Genomic DNA, 22,922 nt, shown 5'->3' with positions numbered 1-22,922 from the left:
AACTAGCACTTTCAGTTATTATACTTGGTACATGGCTCACTGGTCTATATTAGGGAGTGGCTCTGCTAATATTGTTCTTGTCGAACTCATGACCAGTTTTTGAGTGATTAAAATGTCCAGCACTTCTGAGGGTTCAACACATCATTTTATGAGTGTCCTCTTGTGTTATGCCTGGGATGTTACAGTTTGACATGTACTAAAAAATGCGGCGCTGAGAGTCCAGTTTGACATGCACTCAAGTATTTGGTTCATTTTAACATATACGCTATTTCTTGTGCCTGATATGGTTCAGCTTACACGTACTCAAATATTAGTGTGTGATGGTCATGTTCAAGTTTCTTGCATAATTAGTTTACATATGAAGGGAGGGGGCAGGAATGAGCGCTGTGAAGATATGGCATAGGTACTACAGTATTTACTAAGAACAAAAATGTTTCGACATGAAAAAAGTTTAGGTAGTTACTGCAAAAGTCTCTTTTACATCTAACTAGTAGAAGGGGGGTTTTCATAAAATACACATTAAGTGGCCTAGGATCCCCCACTTGAATCTGTACCATCCACAATGGATCCGACGGCCCATATTCGTTTTTCTATTTTGGCATCACAAGCCATGCTTCTATTCTAGTCGCTCCCACAAAAATCAGTCCAATGCCACCTTTCCGGTGACCTATAAAAGGATCAATCCAAAAAAAAAAAATTCTCCAATGTTTCATTGATCGAGCCATTCAATTCCCGTTCTCCTATACATGCAATTCACCTGCATACGTAACTAATAGTTCGAGCTTTGGATTGAATCATCTTGGAAGCGACATGTTGGTCGTACGCAGGTGCCCGACTTGTCATATGAGTGTTTCTCTATTGAATATTTTTACACTCACTGCATCATTATTGATACAACTTTGCCTGGCCATGATTGAGCTACTATGTCCTTTGCATACTTTTTATTTTATTTTTTGTGATGCCTCGGCTAATCATTGAGTACATCAAGCCAACAAGTTGCAATTGGTCTTAGCCAACAAGATAGGCCCACCCGTTCGAAGATTACTCAATGGAAATGCACTCCCAGGTGCCACATCAGCACGTGTCTCCGTCCAATGTACCTACATAAATCCAGAAATACTACACAACTACTACTTCCTCAATACGTTTTAATTATGCATGTACAGTACTTTCTTTTTTGTAAGCAAAGTTGAATCTTTTCTGTAAGAAAAGTTCAATCTTTTCATCTTCAATCATGGCAACACAAAAAATACAAGAGGTAATAAAACTTACAACCAAGTCCGTGGACCACCAGCGACGATTACAAGTACTGGAGCAAGCCGAAGGCGCACCACCGTCATCGCCCCTCCCTTGTCGGAGCGGGGCAAACCTTGTTGTAGTAGTCAGACATGTAGCCGTCGTGCTAAGGCCCATTCGACCATCGCGCCAGAGTAGTAACCATCTCCGGTGAAGAAAGATGTAGATCGAAAGGATCAAACCTATAAACACCCAAATGAGGGGAAACCCTTTTTCATTATAATATAAGGTGGTCGTATCTTTGTGCCATGGTCGTTGCATTATAATATAAGGTGTGGGGAAACCCTTTTTCATCTTATATATCATCTTATTTATTAACATGCCTAACACACATTAGTACAACATTTATTATGTTATGGTATTATAGTATGATAGTCAAGCCTCTCGTCCTTCTTTAATTTTATGTCACCTCATTAAAATTATCTAGTCGACATGCATGATACTAGTCATGACACTTCTATTTTAGGTAGGCTTAGAAATACAGTTGTTTAGCCTGTGTTACGTGATTTTGCTCAAAAAAAACGTGTGTGACGTGGCGAAGGTATTTTGTGAAAGCAACCAAAGTGCCGACGGGAGTGAGGTCAGGTCATGGTGCGGCATAGTATTTTTTGAAAAGGTCAGGTCATGGTGCGGCATAGTAACCCTCCCCGAGTTCCCATTGTTTTTCTTTTCTCTCTCTCTTTATATGTCGCCTGCATTTGGCGAGAGCTCAGGGGAACAGTGCATCATATGCGTTGACCTGATAACATGTCTGGATACGTTGATTCTCATCACGATGAGGATCATGTGGCCGTGTATATATACAAGTGTACCTCATCTTATATACGTGGGAGTCTGGATTTATTGTACCACAATATTTTTATACCCTCTATCTAGCCCATTCAGTTTGCGTCAGGAGTGGTGCTATTCTTATATAGAAGATTCACCTTTTTGTTTCTTTCAAACCAGAGAACATTTGACCTTGCAACTTTGCAGGTCGACTAGACACAACTGCCACTCGTTGTATAAAATGTTTCCAATTTTTTAATGAAACATAAATTTGCCAAAAAATTCTATAAATTTATGTGAAAAGGTGAAAAAAAGATGAGGAGAGGCAACAGTAGTAGTAGCAACATGGATCTGCTCATCGGTAGACTTTTGCAAGTTGTTGGATATGTTTAACCGGACGGTGGAGGTATTCTTGTGGAAGCAACCAAAGGGCCGACGTACGGGTATATAAGAAGGGTGGGTGTGCACCTCATCATACCAGACAGAACAGGTAGTAGAGCACCATGGCCACCCCCAGCTCTCATTTCCAATCCCAGCCGCAGCACTTGCTGCTGGTGCTGCCAGTGCCAGTAATCCTAGTTCTCATCTTTGCCATGGCTGCTGAAGCTCAAGGGGGTTGCCGACACAAGTGCGGTGACATCGACATCCCCTTCCCATTTGGCATCGGCGTCGGCCCCGGCTGCTTCCGTGATGGCTTCGAGGTCTTGTGCAACGAATCTTCCGTTCCTCCCCGTGCCTTCCTTGCTGGAGGCAAGTACGTCAGGCAGCAGCACAGCTCGCCATCCGGTGACATTGAGTCGTCCTGGCTGGTGGAGCTGGCGAGCTTATCAGTCGCTACAGGCGAGGCACGAGTGTTTGCCCCGGTCTCCTACCACTGCAACACACAAGACAACGGGGTCGTCTCCATGGCACCGTATATGGAACTCCTGGGCACGCGATTTGCTGCCTCGACGACGCGAAATGTTCTCATGGGCCTTGGCTGGAGCGCCGACACTCGACTGTCTTTCATGTCTACTCCTGAGATGTTGTTTGCTTGCCTTGCTTTTGATATCGAATTAGACAGGGGGGACGGGTCTTGCTCGGGGTCCTGCTGCCAAGCTACCCTTGCGCGCTACGGCAAGAGCCTCAGATGGACTGTCAAGTTTCTTAGTGACAATACAATTAACATGCCGCGCCTCCCGTGCTCCTATGGCATGGTGGTGGAGAAGTCATGGTACACATACTCTATGGCGGATCTAGAGGGCTACAAGGTGCTACTCAATAGGTTTCCCCAGGGCGTCCGCATGGTGCTCAATTTCACTGCTGGGGACGGTTTGTGTCCGGCAAAAGGACAGCCGCCGCCTCAGGACTACGCCTGCCTCAGCAGCAACAGCTTTTGTGCCAATGCAACATACGGATATACCCCTGGCTACATCTGCAAGTGCCTGGACGGTTACGCGGGCAACCCTTATATCCCTAACGGATGCCCAGGTACATACTCCAACATCTCCTCCAGTATACATCCAAATAATTGTCCATGCAAATGTTGATTTCCTAAAATGTCCAACATACATACATGACAATTCGTTAACTCCAAAAAATGTTGATTCTTCAGACATTGATGAGTGCAGCCTCCTCCAAAATCCATGCTCAAATGGCGGGGTCTGCACAAACAAGTTGGGAGGCTATGACTGTCCATGCAAATTCGGAATGAAGGACGATGGCAGAGGGGGAACCTGCACAGATATATTCCCTCTAGCAGCAAAGGCGGCTGTGGGTAAGCTACTACTACACTGCATTAAGATGTGTCCTGCTGTTGCCAATCTAAATCACTATCATAGAAACACATGTATGACAAGCGGCTGTATGTAAAAATTCTTCAGTAGCTCCATGAAGCCGGTGACAGTCCTAGTTGCCATCCATCCTCTCCTGAGATCTGCCACACGTATGCCTTACAACACTAAAAAATGCTGCCAAAAAAGTACCCCTAAATTTTATAAGTAACCTCACAGAGTACTAGTAAATCTCTATAAAATTCACACACTTGTTTCAAAGGACTCCAAACACAGTCGGTTATACTGCTTAATTTATGTGAATGTCCTTACTGCAATTTACAAGCTACTGCCTCTGTTCCAAAATAATTAAGTTCTGGATTTGTCCGAGGTCAGACTTGTTTTTTACCACGTCTATAGAAAAATATATTAACAACTTAAACACTAAATTAGTTTCTTGAGATTCTTTATGACACATTTTTGTACTATTTATATTTGGTTTTGTAGATCTTCACACATTTTTAATAGAATTGGTCAAATTAGGACAAACCTACAAATTCAATTATTTTAGAACGGAGGGAGTACATACTTTCCTTGTCCTCTGCACACATTCCTCATAGTTTCAGCCTCTTGGCTGTCTTGTTTTAGATTATTTTCTTCTTCTTATAGTTCTAGTGGAAATTTGTTTTAGATTCTGAGTACATGAAAAAAAAACTATTTACTTCTTAATTACATACATTTCTGCTTGATTTGCAATTGTGTATTTAGTGAAATAAACTAAGTTTATTTTTTGTCCATGTAGGTGCAATAGGTGGTGTACTTCTCGTGGTGATTATATCGTTTCTTGTTATTCTTCGCAAAGAGAAAAAGAAAGTGAATGAATTATACAAAAGGAACGGCGGCCCAACATTGGAGAAGGCAAATGTGATTAAGCTTTTCAAAAAGGATGAGCTCAAGCCAATTTTGAAGAATAGCAATTTAATTGGAAAAGGTTGCTTTGGTGAAGTTTACAAGGGCCTTCTCGAGAATAAACTAGTTGCCGTAAAGAAGCCGATTAATGGTTCTGTGCTAGAGAGTGACCAATTTGCAAATGAAGTCATCATCCAATCTCAAGTCATCCACAAGAATATTGTTAGGCTCATTGGTTGTTGCCTTGAAGTTGATGCCCCCATGTTGGTCTACGAGTTTATCTCCCAAGGTAGTCTCCATGACATTCTTCACAATAACAATAACAAGGTGGCTCTCAACTTGGATGCACGTTTAAGTATTGCTGCACATTCAGCGGATGGTCTAGCTTATATGCACTCAAAAACAAATATTAGAATTCTACATGGTGATGTCAAACCAGCAAATATACTCTTGGATGATAACTTCATACCCAAGATTTCAGACTTCGGCATATCTAGGCTGATTGCAAGAGAGAAGGAACACACTGCATCAATCATTGGTGACATGAATTATATGGATCCGGTGTATCTACAAGAAGGCCTACTCACCGAAAAAAGCGATGTTTACAGTTTTGGGGTTGTGATTCTAGAGCTTATTAGCAGGAGGAGGGCAATGCATTCTGACAATAATAAGTTGGTAAAGAATTTTCTTGAAGCTCATAAGAAACAAAACAAAGCTACTGAGTTTTTTGACAAGGAAATTGCGATAACAGAAGATTTGGAGCTTCTTGACAGTCTAGCAGGTATGGCCGTGGAATGCCTTAGCCTTGACGTGGATCAAAGACCAACGATGATGGAGGTAGCTGAGCAGCTACTCATATTGGGCCGATCTCGTAAGGTGTAAGATATTTGTCATAGGTTATGTTTTGACAAAATCCTAAAAACATGAGCAGCGAGATCTCCTAGAATAAATGTAATCGTGTTTTGAAGGTGGCCGACTGTTTGTATGCTGCCTTTGTAACCGTGTTTCAAACCACTACTTTTTACCAAATTTGGTAACCGTGTTATAAATAATACATCATTGCTTGCAGAGTATGTACAGTTTCAATGAACTTTATAGGTTGTACCAAAAAAGCATAACCTACTTTCTGCCCTCACTTTGGCTTAAGTATTGGCTGCTGTTTACTAAGAAGTGATTAATTCCCGCCCATGATGTTATTCCTTTAAACTTTGTATTTTTCTAGTTTCAAATTTTGGAGAGGTCCTTACCTTCCAATTGTGGAGGGCACATAGCTACTAAAATATGTTTCTCCAGACATAAAATCTTTTGAGATCATATATGGTGGACCTTGATGAAGGGACAACTCTAGTGAAATGATTACAAGATAATACCTTTCATCTCGGGGAACTCATTTTTTATACCATCTGAAATGCTTCCGTATAGCATATTTACCAAAAATGCATCAAATGGAAGATTACAGAGAAAAGCCAATAGACCTATCCCATAATACTAATCCTCCCCACTAAATTTCGGGTCTGGGTCTTGTTTCCCCCACTAATAACTAACTAAAAAACTGCCATCTAATCCCAGCCCGTGAAAATCCCTTAACCAGTCTGTTGATGTAGCATGGTTCGCATATTTATACATACACTAAATAATTCCAATGTCAACCAATTGTAGAGAGAAGGTGGAAGCTATTGGATATATTAGACATTTTCCAATTAATTTAATATGAACAAAAAACACGACGACAATAGTAGCAAGTTTAATTTTGTGCCCTAACATAATCACGCAAGAGCATACTAGACAAAGTATATCTATGAACACGGAAGATACTACAAATGGATAAACCAGTAAGGGGAGAGGGGTGAATAGATCATATCTTCAGGCCACGCCGGCGGCAACTACGGCATTCTTCTCCATTTCTTGGTTATGAATGTCCTCATAGTCCCCATCGCTCTATCTTCTCGGCCGACCCCAAAATAAAGGACCCCGATATCTCCCGACCATTTGGTCTGGAAGAGCCCCATACCGAACACCTCCTTCGTTACAGAGGAGGCAATCAAACGAATGATGTTGTTCGGGGCGAGAAGCTTCCGGAGTGAACACCATCACCCCAGGCCTTTTTTGCGTCAAATAAAATAAAAATATATCCCAGTTTCCCCCAAAACTACTGTGACTAAGAAAGCCCACTTTTGGCTTTGAATCATAATCGCCAGACTTTGCCATACTCTGGAAAAATTGAAATGGTCTAAAAGTAAATTTATCGTGATAGATAAAAAATGGAAAACAAGATATTAATAAAAAATCACTAGGGTTTAAGTCAAAAAATTGCAATCATCTTTAAAAGCAAAAAAATTCCATGGTCAAAAAAGATCTTTTTTATGTAATGGCAAAACAGAAAAAGTTCATGACAATTTTGCATCTGTAAATTTGGCATGTATGTTAAATAGAAATTGCTATGGCAATAAAAAGGTTAATTTTCCATGGCCATAAAAAGGTTAATTTTGCCATGGTAAAAATTGTCTGTTATGTTAAAAGTAAACTTGCCATGTACTCCCTAAGTTTCTAAATATAAGTCTTTTTAGAGATTCCAAATATGGACTACATAGTACATACGAAATAAAATGAGTGAATACACACTCTAAAATATGTCTATATGCACTTCTTTATGTAGTTTATATTGAAATCTCTAAAAAGACTTATATTTAGGAACAAAGGGAGTATGTAGAAGTAAAGTTGCCATGGCAAAAGAAAGTAAAAACTTGACATAGCAAAAAAGTGTAATTTTACCATGCATGTAATAGATTAGTAATACTTGCATGTGTATTGATCATGGAGAATGGCAATGAACCACTTTAAGTGACATTTCAGTTTTTTGGAAAAGTTGTCGTATTTCTTGATAGATATTATTATGTTTGGTAGTATGCTATGTGTGTTAGTTGAGACCCTTTTACTGGATTTTTTATTTTTTAATAAGTAAGAATAAAGGAGTGGTGCGCATGGTGTGAAGTCTGAATCCATCGTTAAGCGCATTTCCCAAAGACCCATCAGCCAGCCAGGAAGACGTAATCTAGTAGCCCCAGCCTGAGTACGTAATCTAGTCCTGTAAGTGGAAACCTCCACGTCCATATCTTACCGAAAAAGGTTTCCCCCGCTTTGTATACAAAGCAACCAACCAAACCATACAGAAATGGATGCTGGGGCGGAAGCAGCACAGTCACGCCCAAAAAAACGATAGAGAAAGAGCAAAAGAAACAAATACCGACAACGGCGGATCAACAAAAACGAGGAAGCCTCGCGATCGATGCGCCCACCGGGCTCTTCCACTAGGCTCCAAGACTCCGAAGCGCCGGCACCAATCAAAACCTCCAAGAAGGATCGCGACGATGATGACGCTGCTGCCAAGGGTTTCCCCCGGTACACGACGAGGCGAGAGGAAGGGTAGCCCCCGACGCCCTCCCGGAAGGTCAGGTGGCACCCTCAGGCGCCACCACGCCGGAGTCGGCCACGCCGACAGGGGTTTCCCCCGATCCAACTCGCACCTCGGGCGCTCCGGATCCAGCCACCAAACCAACCACCACCCTGCGCCAACGCGGTCATGAGGCCCCCATGCCGTCTCACCACGACACCTCGAAGTGAGGACAACACAGCGAAGAATCAGAGCCGGGACTAGGGCATCAACACCGTCGGCACACGGAAGGGCCCCACCTCCACGGTCAGCGACGGTAGCCGTCCGGACGTAATAGCAGGAGCACACCAGGCCCGTAGGCCCACAGGCCCGGCCGAGCCCTCGTGAGCCCGTAAAGCTCCCGCCTTCGCGCTGCTGCCGGCACGCCGTCGGAGCCGACGCCCCATATCCGAGCCGCTCCTCCTCACCGCGCCGCAGACAACGAGGCCACGCCGGAGGGTCGGCCTGCTAGGGCCCAGATGGGGCCCGTCGTGCCCAGATTTGGGTTGGGGGCACGTCGTCGGTCACCCAGCACCACCACGCCGCCCCGCCGCCAAGGAGCGGCGCCGTCACCACGCCTGCCGTCGGCCGCCGCTGCCGGACCGCAGCCAAGCCGGGCTGCACCGCCGCCTCCTCCCTGCTCCGGGAAGGGAGCACGCGCGCGCGGGGACGAGAAGGCCCGCCGCCGCCGGCACCACCCGGGCCAACGCCATGGGCGCCCGCCGGCGGCGGCGGCAGGGGTGGAGCCCATTGGGCCGACCCTGATGCACAGGAATACGGGTCCAACTAGTTTTTTAGCGGTACTTATCATCTGAAAACGGCCTGGGCATCAGGTTGGGCCTGGGGCAGTGCATCAGGGTCCAAGTTGCCAGCCCGCACACCAAGTGCACTGCCCCTGATGCACTTGGGCCTGGGGCGTGTGCGCTTCCCCGCAGAGGTCTGAGCCCACGCCCGTGCGCGTGGTTGTTTAGGTCGTGCGATCGTGTCCCGTTCCCTGATTTCTTTCTTTCTATCAATCGCTCCGCCGTCTCGCCTGCTGCTCTATCTAGCGTTTCCTTCCGTGTATTGGTACATGGGTTGTTCCTCTATTCGATCCCCATCTCCGGAAGTCTTGATCTCCCACACCCATGCTCCGTCGCCCCCAGGCTGATAGACATAAGGAGGCGAGTACGCCGGCAAGCCGCAGCGACTACGCCCACGGGCTGCAATTCCATCCCCTCTCTACAGCTCTTCATCAGTTGGTCAATCGCCCCATTGGATACTACAAGTGATCCCAATCCTGTCATGGTAGCCCCCTTGTCTCTGCATGATTTTTCTATTCTCAACATTTTTATGAGTTTATAGCTAGTAGACTTTGGCCAACACGTCGACTGTTGGCTAGGTTTTTTAAACTCCTAATTTGAGCGTACATTATTCACTTGGACAAATTTTTATATCGCGCGTTATTTTGCATTTGTCAAAATGTAGGTAGACTAGTTATCTCAAAAAAAAATGTTTTACAGATATTTTTTTCCTCAACATAAAATCACCATCAGCAGGATGCTCCAGGAGACATGAATTTCAAAATGCAAGACCTATTTTCAAGTATATATAAGTAAGCATTTTTTACTACTACTTTTTTACTTCTACATCGTCTTCTATTGTGTCCGCTCATGTACGCTAAAAGTTATGAAACACATTTTTTATTTAGTGCAAAGTTGCTTGAAAATTTTGCAACATAGTAAAGTAGTGCATCAGGGTATATTTAGCTCCAGCTCCGCCCCTGGGCGGCGGGGGAAGACGGGGAAGGAGGGGACCCGCGGGTGAGGAGCTCGAGCTCCGCCCCAGCCACCTCCCGGGGAGGCGGCGCGATGCGGATCTGGATGGAGGAAGGGGGAGGGCGGAAGGGGGGCGGAGGCGGGGCGCGAGGCCGGCGGCCGGCGGTGGCAGGAGGGCCGGCGGCGGCGAAAGGGGAGGAAGGGAAACCCTAGCGCCTAGTAGCGGGAGCGCGAGGCAGCCTCTTCTCAAGGTCCACGGCGATCAGTGTGTCGCACGCAGAACACTCCCACGTCCATATCTTCTTCCTCCGTCTCCGTCAGCGGCTGGCTGGCCGGGCTCCTATAGCTATGGCGTCTTCCTGTGCCTTCTCCCTACGTCCCAGCCCCTCTTCTGCGCCGTTTCTCACCACGGCCAGCTGGCATCGTCTAGGCCAGGTAAGGTTGTGCGGCTCTGGCTATCTAGATTTTTGTGTGGCCCGGAGAAATCAAACTTTGAGGAGAATCGGTACAGGATGTAGTTGGGTAATCTGGGTCTTAATATTGAGGATGAATTGCTGAGTATGCGAAATTTCATCGGGGCCAGTTTCTGCTGTATTCTATTGCCAATTGCCAGATTCCCTGATTGAATGAATGCATTTGGTACAACTCATCTTTCTTTTTCCGATAAAGGGGGGATTTTATTAACTCAAAATGAAGCATCAAGAAGATACAAACACGATAAGTACACGCCCGGACAACTAGTCTGCTAGCTTAGCTGTACGTTGTGCTGTAGAATGGTTTCTGTTCGTTGCCCGGCCACTTAATTGAGGATGCGATTTTCCTCAATCTTTTAAATTGTTTACAAACTATGTAGCATTCTATCTTACTGTCTACTTACTGTCCCCCTGTGTTTTTCCTTCTCTACACAATTTTTTAGAAAAGGAGGATCACCCCCGTGTCGTTGCCGGATCGACTGAGAGGAGAAACGAATGAGAGGGAGATGAACACACGCGAGGAAGGAGACACCATTATATTTTTGTGCCGCCTAGCTCTCGGCGTTTTCTGTTATTCCTTGCTATAACTCAAAGCGATTACAGAGGCTAACTAACTCCCGATCGGCTGCTCCGAATCCGCGTACGTCGCGTCATCCCACGACTGACTCACCAGCGCCATACTGACCAGGAGGTTACATCAAACAGAAAAACAGAAAACAAGTCATTGTGCAAAGAGCACGCCTCACGTCCATAGTTTTAAATAGCGCGCTAAGCATCTTAGCGACGGACCTCTTTCAAATGCTATAGCGTGCTATAGCGGAGCTATAGCGCACTATTTAAAATATCTGTTCATTTGTTTGGACCAAAATCTTTTAGCGCAAGACCTTTTGTAAACGCTATAGCTGGCTATAGCGGGCTATTTAAAACAGTGCTCACGTCCTAGCTACATGCATGTGCATGACTCCGTCCCATCGGACTGCATGCATACCATTATTCTGAACGGCTAACTACGCTGGTGAGCTGAGCTTAGCTAGGCACAACATGTCACCCCCTTAAGCTTTGCTCTCCAGCTCCAACCTTGACCATACCAAGCTTCTGCCGCATCTCCACAAAAGTAACACGCCCCAGCACCTTGGTCAGTGTATCAGCTAGCTGCTCCCGAGTGAGCATATGATCCAGATCCACCTCCACCTTACCTGTCTCAACACAATCGTGAATGTAGTGATATTTGATGTCGATGTGCTTTCTTCGGTCATGGTGCACTGGATTTTTTATAAGAGCATAGCAGCGTGATTGTCAACGAAGAGCTTGAACTTGGCTGGCGGCTTCCGGAGCATCTCACTGACCAAACGCGAGAGCCACACACCTTGGCAAGTTGCCGCTGCCGCTGCAACGTACTCGGCCTCGCATGAAGAGAGCGCCACAACCTTCGACTTCTGCGAGCACCAGGCACAACCATGCTTTTCATCAGACATCTGGCCATCTCTACAACTGACTGATTTCGCCTCTCTACCACGCCGTTCTGTTGAGGAGAATAGGGCGTCGTGGTGTAGTGCTTCATTCCTTGTTCACTGCAATATTCTCTGAATTCACTTGAGTTGAACTCCCCACCACGATCGGATCTGTCTGGCGGATCTAGGCCTTTGACTTTCGTCGGACGGGGTTTGACCGATGGATCTTTTCACCTGATTGTCATAGGCCAGCCCATAGGTACATCCCCGATCATGGTCCAGGCCCATTCCACCACAAGATTCCCTTCGTGTCGACCCGACATGGTCGTTTCCCCACTCTGTGAGACAGAGGCAGCGAAGTCCCTGAGGGGGGTCACACCTCGAAGACGCGTGTCGGGTGCTTGCACCTGCCACCACACTTCCTGACGTGTAAGAGGGCCCATCACAAGACCTGGCAACATAGCTACCCCCATAGTACCCCGTCCCCGTCTAACCTTGGCACAGTTGACCAGCGGATCTAGGCCTTTGACTTTTGCCGGACGGGGTTTGACCGATGGACCTATTCACCTGGTTGTCATAGGCCAGCCCGTAGGTACACCCTCGATCATGGTCTGGGCCCAAACCACCGCAAGATTCCCTTCGTGTCGGCCCTACGTGGTCGTTTACCCAGTCCGTGAGATGGCGGCAGCGAAGCCTTGTGGCAGGTCACCCCTGGAGCCGCGTGATATGTCCATTTTTTGCATTATGTTTTTATATCAATATTTATTGCATTATGGACTGTTATTTCACGTTATGGTACAATACTTATGCCTTTTCTCTCTTATTTTACAAGATTTACATGAAGAGGGAGAATACCGACAGCAGGAATTCTGGACTGAAAAGGAGCAAATCTGAGAGACCTATTCTGCACAACTCCAAATGTCTTAAAACTTTACAAATATTATTTTGGAATAAATAAAAAATATTGGGCAAAGAAAATACCAGAGGGTATCCACCATGTGGCCACAAGCATAGTCCTTCACCGATTCAGTTTCCTCCATCTGCAACATGTGAAATTGGCGCTTCAGCACTTGTGCCCGAGCCTTCGTGACGCAATCTTCTGAAATCCTCATCTCTTTAAGTGTGTCCCACGCCTCTCTTGTTGTCTCGAACTCCGCCAATGTCATCAGCACAGAATCCAGCACAGACTGGGCTATGGCGGCCATGTCACCTTCGTCGCACTCCTCGTCGACGTCGTCGTCCGTGATGGCCTCCCACACTCGAAGGGTTCGGAGAATGATCTTCATCTTCACCGCCCACACGCCGTAGTTGGCGTCGGTGAGCATCGGGTACTAGATGGGGATGTTGCGATGAGCCAGTACGTTGGCGTCGGCTGTTCCGCCACCACTAGTTGCTGACTTGCTGCCCTTCTTCACGTTGTCACCGTTCTTGTTCGCCTTGGAAGCACCGTTGCCGGACTTGACCGACTCAGCATCGTTGTCCCCCATCGTAGATCGTAGATCGGCAAGGCTCTAGATACCAATTGTTGGATTTGAACCTCCTAGATCAAAGAAGCTATGTATATGTGCAAGTTAACAAGCACAATAGCAAACTGCTTAATTGATTATATAGGAGAACGTGGCCAGCTAAGCTAGCTCTATCGAATCGAGCGTCTCTTGGCGGAAAATTGTGAACGTGGACAGAAGAAACGATCGGGGTGATTTTGGCCAAAGGCTCGTATCGAGCCTTGCTTTTATTTCTTCTCAACTTGATCTGAACTTTTACAGCGCGAGCTACATAGGTATATAAAGAAGCTAACCTGCCCCTATACAAACCTACTCGGTGACTATTTCCTGTCCAAGCCAGACTAGGGTCGTGGTTAATTTCAATAGTCAGGGATGACATGTTGAAGGTCACCAACCCAAAGAAAAGCAGAGCATTCACGTGGGATACTCAAGGAGCTCTGAAGCTACGGTCTCCTGCCATTTGCAAGTTGTAATGGTTCTCAGTTTGGTTTGGTTTAAGCTTTTCTTTTCAATGCCAATGACCAGATGATATGATCTGTTGAATCGCCAAAACCATTTTGTTGACATTGCTCATAGTTTTTCTTACATCGTTCACTTTTAGATCTAATTCAGAAATTATATCTTAAGTCAAGGTCGCTTTTAGATCAATTGCCATATGTTTCTGTTTTTTATGCGACCACTCAATTTTTATCTTAGATTGATCACTTTATATCTAGTATATTAATTATGTCTTTTAGTTTAGCGGACAACCAAATTAACGGTCAAAGGTGTTCCCTCACGTGGCCGGAGTATTACGACGGCTCCTAGCTACACACGTGCACGGTGATCAGGCGTCGGGGCGACCACCAGCAAAAGAGCAAACCCTATCCAGTGGCACCGCACATGCACCTAGTATGTGTGAATGTACAAAAGCTGATGTTCCCATAAAAAATATTTTTTAGCTGATGTCCCATATTTTAGGTATAGCATGTGATGCATGCATATACCAAGGGCCATGTACGTACTTGCATGTATATTGCAAGGCATCAGCCCATGTCTCATGTACGCTAGCTTTTTTTAGATTGAGCCCTCATGCATGCATATAGCATCCATGTACACGAAGATAGCTTTTTTTTTTTGAGATTGAGCTCTTGTTTTTTTTTTAGAACGAGATTGAGCTCTTTGTACGTGCATGTTGTTTGGCATGAGGCCATGTTCCATGAGCGTTAACATTTTCAGCCCATGTCCTATGTATGTTATTTATTTTACTTTTTTTTCGATTGATCGCTTTTAGATCTAGTCTGTTAGTTATGCCTTTTAAGTGACGGGTCCACCAAATTAACAACTAGATGTTTCTAATTTTTGTAGGAATTTATAGCTTATTTATCTTTTTCCTGGGTATCCCGTCAATTACTTTTAATATATAAATAGATTAGCAATTTGCGCATGTGATTGGGGGGGTTAATTACTAATATGGTTAGGTCCCACGTCATATACAACGCTATATATAAAGGAAGGCACCCCTGCACCTATTTTATCGTCGTATCGTTTAGGATAACAGTGCCCTCCGAAAGTTACTCCAAATCCAATCGGGAGTGCGCTGGATGTTGACGTGAAGGCCTGTCCTTACTCCGGCGAGGTGCCGGAGTGACCTACTATGCTGCTGCAGTTCGTCATCTGACTCTACTTCCTCTACCGTGATGGCCTCTCCAAACGGAGGTACAAACACACTACTGTCCACTAATTTCCGTATCAAATAGAATAGGGTTCATGTGTATTAGATAAGATCCAATTAATAACATATGTGTGAAATTGCAAAATATATAAGAAAATGAATGGCTTTAAAATGGGTTAATATCGTTGTTATTGTGAACATGTTTAATATCTACGAGTGCACTATAAAGCAAAGTGTACTTGTATCAGTAAAGCATACCATCGTTGGTGGAGGTTTTAGCTAGCGGCCTAGTGCGCCAGACCGCCAGTGTGCTTGTGGTCTGAAGTTTGAGACCTGTGTGATCCATTTTATTTTAAGCTCTTATTATTTCGTATTGACACTGACAAGTGGGGCCCTGCTCATTTGTACGCTGATGTGGCGGTCCAGCCTGTATGCTGTTATCTTGTTTTAAAAATTGAGGGACTAAGTTTTGCCGGTTTTAGAGTTGAGGGACCATTTCTATACTTTCGAAATAGTTGAGGGACGAAAAATATACTTATCCCTATATCTTTATATTTGTGGCCTCCAATGACAGGGCACGAACACTGGCCCTGCCTCTGCAGAGTAGCCCTCCAGCGCCACCGTACTCATGGCGAACTTTGCAGCTCTTGTCAACAATGATCTCTTAGTTCAGCAGGGTCAAAACTGGATGCAGGTTAATGCAATAGCACAAAATCTCAACCACAGTTTCCCTCCGGGTGGATTCCTTGATCTGCATCAGGGCCTTGATGAACTTCATGGTGGAGATTATTATTATATTGATGATCTCTAACTATCGCACATGTCCAGGCTAACACAAGGCAATTTGTTCAGCTGATTGAGGTGTAGCCCTGCTGGTGGTCGGACAGAGCCAATCCCATGGCAAAGTTTCTGTTGATATCAACAATGATCCCTTTGTTCAGCAGGGTAACAATGGCATGCTGGTTAATGCAGTGGCATAGGGTACAAATGACGGTTTGCCTCCTGGTGGACTCAGTGATCTCAATCAGGCCCCTAATGACGAGCCTAATGACGAAGAACTTCTGAAGTGATGAAGCGACATGCATCGACTGTTCAAGGTGAAGATCCAGCTACATGCTGCTGTGCCTGACCGATCACAACGCCAAGGAAAAAATAATTCACGACCATTTCTCGCATATAATGAAAAGGGGAAGGGCAAGCACAAAGGACTTCAATTGGGAGGAACTTAACCTGGAGTCGCATGACCTACAGGAGCTTGACTCTCCCTTCTCCGAGGAGGAGGTCATCGAGGCAATAAATAGCATGCCTAGCGACAAGGCGCCTGGGCCAGATGGCTTCACCGGCCTCTTCTTCAAGAAGTGTTGGGGCATCATCAAGCACGACCTCATGAGGGTGATTCAATGCTTTGACTCCCTCCACACAACAAATCTTCACTGGCTCAATTCTGCGAATGTTGTGTTGCTTCCCAAGAAGGATGGGGCGGAGAGCATCGTCGATTATAGACCCATCAGTCTCATTCATGGAATCGCCAAGATCATTGCAAAAGTGCTCTCCATAAGGCTTGGACCGCATATGTCCACCCTCGTCTCCAACGCTCAAAGTGCTTTCATCAAAACACGGAGCATCCATGACAACTTCATGTATGTTCGAAACCTCGCGCGGCGCCTTCACAAGAGCAAGACCCCCTCCCTGCTATTCAAGTTGGACATTCGCAAGGCCTTTGACTCTGTCAAATGGGAGTATTTGCTTGACCTCCTTCGGAGACGAGGTTTCCCAAGCAAATTTCGAGAGTGGATTGCAGCACTCCTATGTTCCTCATCTTCGAGGATCCTCTTGAATGGAGTACCTGGTGCTCCCATCAAGCACGGCCAGGGGCTACGCCAAGGGGACCCCGTCTCTCCACTCTTGTTTGTCATAGCTATTGACCCCCTACAGCGTATCCTCGACATAGCGACAAAAAAGGGGCTGCTTCATAAGCTCCGAGGGAGAGGTGTCATGGTGCGTACCTCCCTCTATGCGGACGACGCAGCCGTGTTTGTAGCTCCAATTAAAAGTGATGTGGACAACCTTGCGACTATTCTGAGAGGCTTTGGGGATGTCACTGGTCTATGCACCAATTTCCATAAGAGCTCGATGGTTCCGATTCGGTGCGGTAACCTTGACTTGGGGCAAATCACCCAAGGGCTGCCGGCTGTTACGGCCTCCTTCCCTCTACGATATTTGGGCCTACCACTCTCTGTGTGGAAGCTAAAGATCGTTGACTTGCAGTTCCTTGTGGACAAGGTGGCAAGCAGATTGACAACATATGAGAGTCAGAACATCACCACCATTGGACGCGCGGCTCTTGTCAAGTCGGTGCTCGCTTCCCAAGTGATCTACTTCATCACGCCGCTTGTCATACAGCCCACCATCCTCCAAAACATCGACAAGCTTGAGAGGGCCTTCCTGTGGTCTGGGTCAGATAAGACAACCGGGGCAAAATGCAAGGTCAATTGGGACATTGTTTGTCGGCCGCTTGCTTATGGTGGGCTTGGGGTCCTCAACACCAATAAGTTCGCGCGGGCCTTGAGACTGCGGTGGCCTTGGTATGAATGGAAGGACCCAACAAAATTGTGGGTTGGGAGAGGTAACCCGTGTGATGAGGAAGATCTCAACTTCTTCTATGCTAGCACCACAATCAAGGTCGGGAATGGGGCGAAGACACCCTTCTGGGAATCCCCTTGGCTTCTTGGGCGCAAGCCCAAGGACATTGCTCCTCTCATCTACGAGTCTTCATCGCGGAAACATTGGAAGGTACGGGAGGCCCTCAAGGAAAACGCGTGGATCCTCAAAATCAGGCCACCTGCGGTTGTTTCCACCGAACACGTAGCACAATTCTTCACCCTTTGGATGCTTCTGCATGAGGTGCATCTTGATGAGCTTGCTGAGGACGACATAGTATGGAAACACTCGGACTCTGGGCATTACTCTGCGGCCTCTGCTTACAGGGCACTTTTTTTGGGTTTGGTCCTCTCCCCCATGGACCATATGGTTTGGAAGCCTTGGGCCCCACCGAAGGTCAAGTTCTTTGCTTGGCTCGCACTGCAAGATAGAATTTGGACCGCTGATAGACTGGCTAAGCGGGGTTGGCCAAATTGTGGCCCCTGCCCCTTGTGCAGGGGAGTGCAAGAATGTGGAACACATCTATTCTTCAGATGTCGCTTCACGTTGAGGCTTTGGAATTTGGTTATTCAGAAATTTCTCATACACGACATGGACACGTCGGCGTGGAGCTCCTTCGACTTAGTCAAGACATGGTGGGCGAGCATGAGCGCCGTGGGCACCACCAACCGAAAAGCGAAGGCCTCGATCACCATGCTTGTGTCGTGGGTCATTTGGAATGAGAGAAACGCCAGAGTGTTCCGGCATAAGAGAAAGCCTCCGCCAACTCTACTCAACACCATCATCGACGAGGCAAACCTTTGGATCACCGCCGGGGCAAAGAAGTTAGGGTCTTTTCTATTGCGAGAATAATTGTCATGCTGTATTCTGGATGCGTGTTGTAACAAACTCTCCTCTCCTTATTTAATATATGAGGCAAATCTTTTGCCTCCGTTTCAAAAAAAAAAACTCTTTTTGTGTACTTAGAACTCAAGCACCTGATCTGCAATTCATGTGCAGGGTCATATCTTTTTTGCCCACTTAAAATGCCGTTTTATACCTGTAACATCATTGGGTCTTGTCTATGTATTACTACTATGGGTTAAAAAGTCTGAGTGATGTTAGCTATAGAAGTTGCATCGATCTTCTGTACTTGTTAGATAATCATATATAGTTTTTGTACCTAGTGTTGAAACTGATGTCTGTCCATATACAAAAGGCTTGATGTGGTTGTTAGTGTATTTCCATGTATACAAGTAATCTTCAGAAGGCCTCTTCTCTTTCACTGATGTAGATATAGTGTATGTGCTGACATACAACTGAGTATGTATCATGGCGTGAGTGTTGCTCACCCGCCCCCGCGTCGCTCCCTTGGGGCGACTCGGGCGGCCCCCAACCCTAGCCCGCCGCCGGCCTCTCCCCTCCTTCCTCCCGACCTTGCCGCCACCGGAGACAGCCGCCGGCAAGCCCGCACGGCGCCGAGGAAGGTGGCGGCGAGGCTTGCCGCTCTTGCTTCGGCGCGGAGGGCATGGTGTGCCGGGGTGGCGGCCCCGGTCAAGGTGGGCAGCGCTGCTCCCTGCGGCGGACGGCGGCTGCGGGTGCTCGGCTGGGCTCCTCGGCTTGCTTGGGCGGCGAGGCCCCGGTGGATGGAGCTCGCGGTGGCCGGATTTCCTCCGTGGGTCGGCCTCCAGATCTGAATCGACCAGCTCCAACTCCACCCTCCTCGCCTTCTCCCGTTCGATCTCAGCTCCGGTGCGGCCCTGCTCGCCGGATCCGGCGGTTGGCGGTGTTTTGGCGGTGGGGCTCCTGGGACCAGGGGAAACCTTTGGCCGGCGGCGGCGGCCACAACGACGACGATGCCGCGGCGTCGAACTACTTCTTGGAGGCTTCGTTGAGGTATCCCACCCCCCACCCATCTGCCCCTTCATCTAGGTGAAAACCTTGGTCCTGTTTCGGGACGACGACGGCGCTACGGCACCGTTCCCCTTCCTGAAGGCGCCGTCCTTGGACTGCGGGGTGGATGTCGAGTTTGGATGTATTGGTGGCTGCAGTGGCGGCATTGCTCTTCATCAACCTCTCGCCGTGTCGATTTGGTTCAGGTTCCTATCCTGCAGTGCGCGTCTCCTTCGTGGTTGTGCCATGGCAACTGAAGTTTCTTGTGGAGCACAATGTGGTCTGCTGCAGCCCCTCCCATGGCACACCTGGTTGCCATTTGTGAATCCGGGTTCTTGGGGAACCACTTCGCCTGCCGACGACGAGAAGGTTGTGGCCTCCTACAGCGACGAAGACGAATTTCATTATGCCCAGGTTGTTCATCATGCTGGAGTGGACTTGAGCCTTCTCTTTCACATTGTTTTTTCTCGAATATGCACGAGTGTGCATATCATATATTAAAGAAGGAAAGGCAAAGATGCCTCCACCGGTCAATTACAAGCGTGGCGATTGCTCACACATATGTACACACCACTCCACCTCGTACACATAAACTCCTACTCCCCATTAATCTCTTTTCACATTCTTGCTTTCCACAAGTTCGATGTTTGTCCGGTGCTGGTTGCTTCGGTGGACGAAGACCTTGACTGACCAAGCTTAGTTCTTCAGTTTCATCTTGGTAGCTGCTTGTGTAGTCTTAGGTTTGTGCACTGTGCTGTTCTGCACCTTGTATCGGCCGTCTGAGGTTGTTCTGCCTCAGTGTCTTCCTTTTCTTTCTTTTTCATATTGCTTGCATGTGGTTGATCGATGTAATCCTGGCCGGTTGATGGCTTTGTTAATTCAAAGCCGGGCTAGGTTCGAGCCTCCTCTCGGGCTCGGCGATGCCTTTCCTCTAAAAAAAATGGCGTGAGTGTCATCCAAGAGATTCAACAAAATAGTCTGCAGCATACAAATGCTGAGATGGATCTTGTGGTTACTCTGTTTCTACCTAGTAGAATTCAGGCCCCCTGTCCAACATTTGTAACAAATATTGTTTTTGATATATTTTTCATTTGTCCTCAAATTCATAGTGTTGGTTGGGAAGATTTGACGCATTGGCCTGTTCATGATCACCCTGCCGATTAGCATCCTCCATCTCTTCATTGCGATGTTCATCAGCACCCTGCTGATCTTGATTGTCCTGTTGCTTCTTAGCAGGAGCCTTTTTTTGCCAAATTGATGAGTTACATACCACAGTGCACCGAACACCTTGTTGAATTCACATTCAGAATCTTCTGAATCTATTTTTGGGAACTCTTTAATAGAGCTCGTTGGTAACGCCACTTGCACTGTAATCCACGGTGATGCATGTTCATTGATGCGGATTTCAATTTGATCTGTGTCATTATGAAGAATAGAATTGCGCCAAAGATCTCCACATGTTTTTCTGTAGGTAAGTTATCTTAGCTACAACTTTGTCATTTTATCTAGTCCTCGTTCCACAAGCTCGGCACATACTTCAGTTGTTAGGTGCTGAAGTAAATCTGTCGCATAGCCAAGGTTGCAGCGCATCTCCGGACCTTTCTCCTCACTAACCATATTGGCCTGGAAAGTTAAGAGGACACTGATCGTATGATAGATATTGGGCGGAATATTAGCACTAACTAATGATTGAATCAAGGAACCTGTTTCCTTTAACAGTAACCGGACTGACCATGTCAAACTATTTCTTGCGATATTAAGTGATTGGCAAGAGCAAAGAGATCAAGATAAATAGAGAATCTGTATTTCAAAATCTTGCATGGAATTACTGGACCCTGAATTCAGTTACAACGAGAATGATAACGTGATCTAAGTAACCAAATGGATGTATTCATCTCTTCTAACTACCAAATTTCCCTTCACATATTAACATCTGACTTTCTCTTTCAACAAATGCAACAGATATTTAACAAAGTCACTAAACGTCTAAACATACAACAATTTATGAACATTGGCACCAGATTTTGGCAAGCTTGTTGAAGAAAGGACCATTGGCACTAGGGTGTAAGCGCACACTAAACATATGATAGATATTGGGCAGAATATTAGCACTAACTAATGACCTAATCTAGAAACCCGGTTCCTTTAACAGTAACCAGATTGAGCATGTCAAAGTATTTCTTGCGATTTAAGTGATTGGCAAGAGCAGGGAGATCGAGAGAAGACAAGGACGGCGTCGCGCACCTGATTGGGCAATTCGCCGAACACCTTCCAGGTGTGGCCTCCGCTTTGCCGAGCCCCTGCTCACCACGAGGCCCCTGATGACTGCCTGCTTCCGCCCCTGCTCACCGCCGACGATGACTCGCGAGGCCAGAGGGTGAGGGTGGGCTGTGTCCTAGCAGCAGCCGGACTGAAGAACACGAAGGGGTACGCGCAGGACTGAAGAACAAGAAGGGGCCGGCGCCGGACTGAAGAACACAAAGGGGCTCGAAATACCACGTTCTTTTGAACCAACAACTTCTCTGTGGGCATTAAAAAGCACATCCTTGTCCCCTATTAATATTATTGCCCACATATAAGGCCTTCACATGTAAAGCACATCCTTCATATTGCTGCCTAATTTTTTAAAAAAAATATACCTCATTTGTCCCAGGACTTCAGCAGCACAGGTGGTGTGTTTTCTATGCTAAAACTGCTCGTCGAGACTCCCTCATCGGGGAGTGCTTCAAACTCCGATCACGCCTGATTACAGAGAAGGCAGGCTTGAAAGCCGTTAAGGAGATGGCGACAAAGCATGCTTGGAGGTGCATGGAATTGGAGCACCGCAACTAGGATTGGGCAAAGTTGCAGGAGAAGAATGTCGTGAGTCTCCAAGAATTTTCAGGCCAAAGGCAAAGTCTTCAGGAAGAATTTGCATGGGAGAAGGTCATAGTATCTAAACTAATGTAGGAGGAGGCTGAGACCGAGGCTAAACCTGACCGGGTGAAGATGGAGTTCATCTCCATGTTCGGTCACCATGTCCAAGACATAGCAAGTTCTACTTTCATCCATTGGCAGATGGTTGCTGGTTGGTAAGCCGTAGGTGGTTTCAGTTTCCTTCTCATTTCGTCCACTAGCTCGTTGTGAGTTGCTTTTATATATCTCTACTAGATCATTGAAGGCGCGCGTTGCTGCGCCCGTCTATTTGATAATTGACATCTGGAGACATGAAACATATATGTTAAATTTGCACAAACTGTTAGCTTGGAAGAGTTCATATTTGAATTGGCATATTTTGGTGAACTACCAAATTTTATTTACTACTCCCTCCTTCCCACTTTGTAAGGCGTATTAGTTTTGAGCACGAAAATTAGCGCGCAAGTCGTTCGTTAGTTGAGCCATCGCACGAGGGAGGC

At 46.5% G+C, this 22,922-nt stretch overlaps 1 protein-coding gene across 1 annotated transcript; it reads left to right on the top strand.

Annotated features, from left to right (window-relative positions):
• The first annotated feature begins 2,567 nt into the window (after nucleotides 1-2,567).
• On the top strand, nucleotides 2,568-5,639 carry LOC123133356 (wall-associated receptor kinase 2). The gene is made up of 4 exons (XM_044552849.1): nucleotides 2,568-2,977; nucleotides 3,128-3,534; nucleotides 3,659-3,820; nucleotides 4,618-5,639. Exons 1-4 carry the CDS (start codon nucleotides 2,568-2,570, stop codon nucleotides 5,604-5,606), a joined length of 1,968 nt encoding a protein of 655 aa, XP_044408784.1. The 3' UTR covers nucleotides 5,607-5,639.
• Nucleotides 5,640-22,922: the final 17,283 nt, after the last annotated feature.

This window comes from Triticum aestivum, chromosome 6B (assembly GCF_018294505.1).
Source record: "Triticum aestivum cultivar Chinese Spring chromosome 6B, IWGSC CS RefSeq v2.1, whole genome shotgun sequence".
In the NCBI taxonomy this organism is placed as follows: Eukaryota; Viridiplantae; Streptophyta; class Magnoliopsida; order Poales; family Poaceae; genus Triticum; species Triticum aestivum.
The sequence above is the reverse complement of the archived record's forward strand: the minus strand, read 5'-3'. Positions and strand labels throughout refer to the sequence as shown.

What these genes read in the sequence shown, in the direction of transcription:
- LOC123133356 (XM_044552849.1), top strand. Translation starts at nt 2,568, where the DNA reads ATGGCCACCCCCAGCTCTCATTTCCAATCCCAGCCGCAGCACTTGCTG. An exon ending in GGGGTCGTCTCCATGGCACC is followed by an intron (nt 2,978 to 3,127) that starts GTATATGGAACT and finishes CGAATTAGACAG; the next exon opens with GGGGGACGGGTCTTGCTCGG. An exon ending in AGCAGCAAAGGCGGCTGTGG is followed by an intron (nt 3,821 to 4,617) that starts GTAAGCTACTAC and finishes TTGTCCATGTAG; the next exon opens with GTGCAATAGGTGGTGTACTT.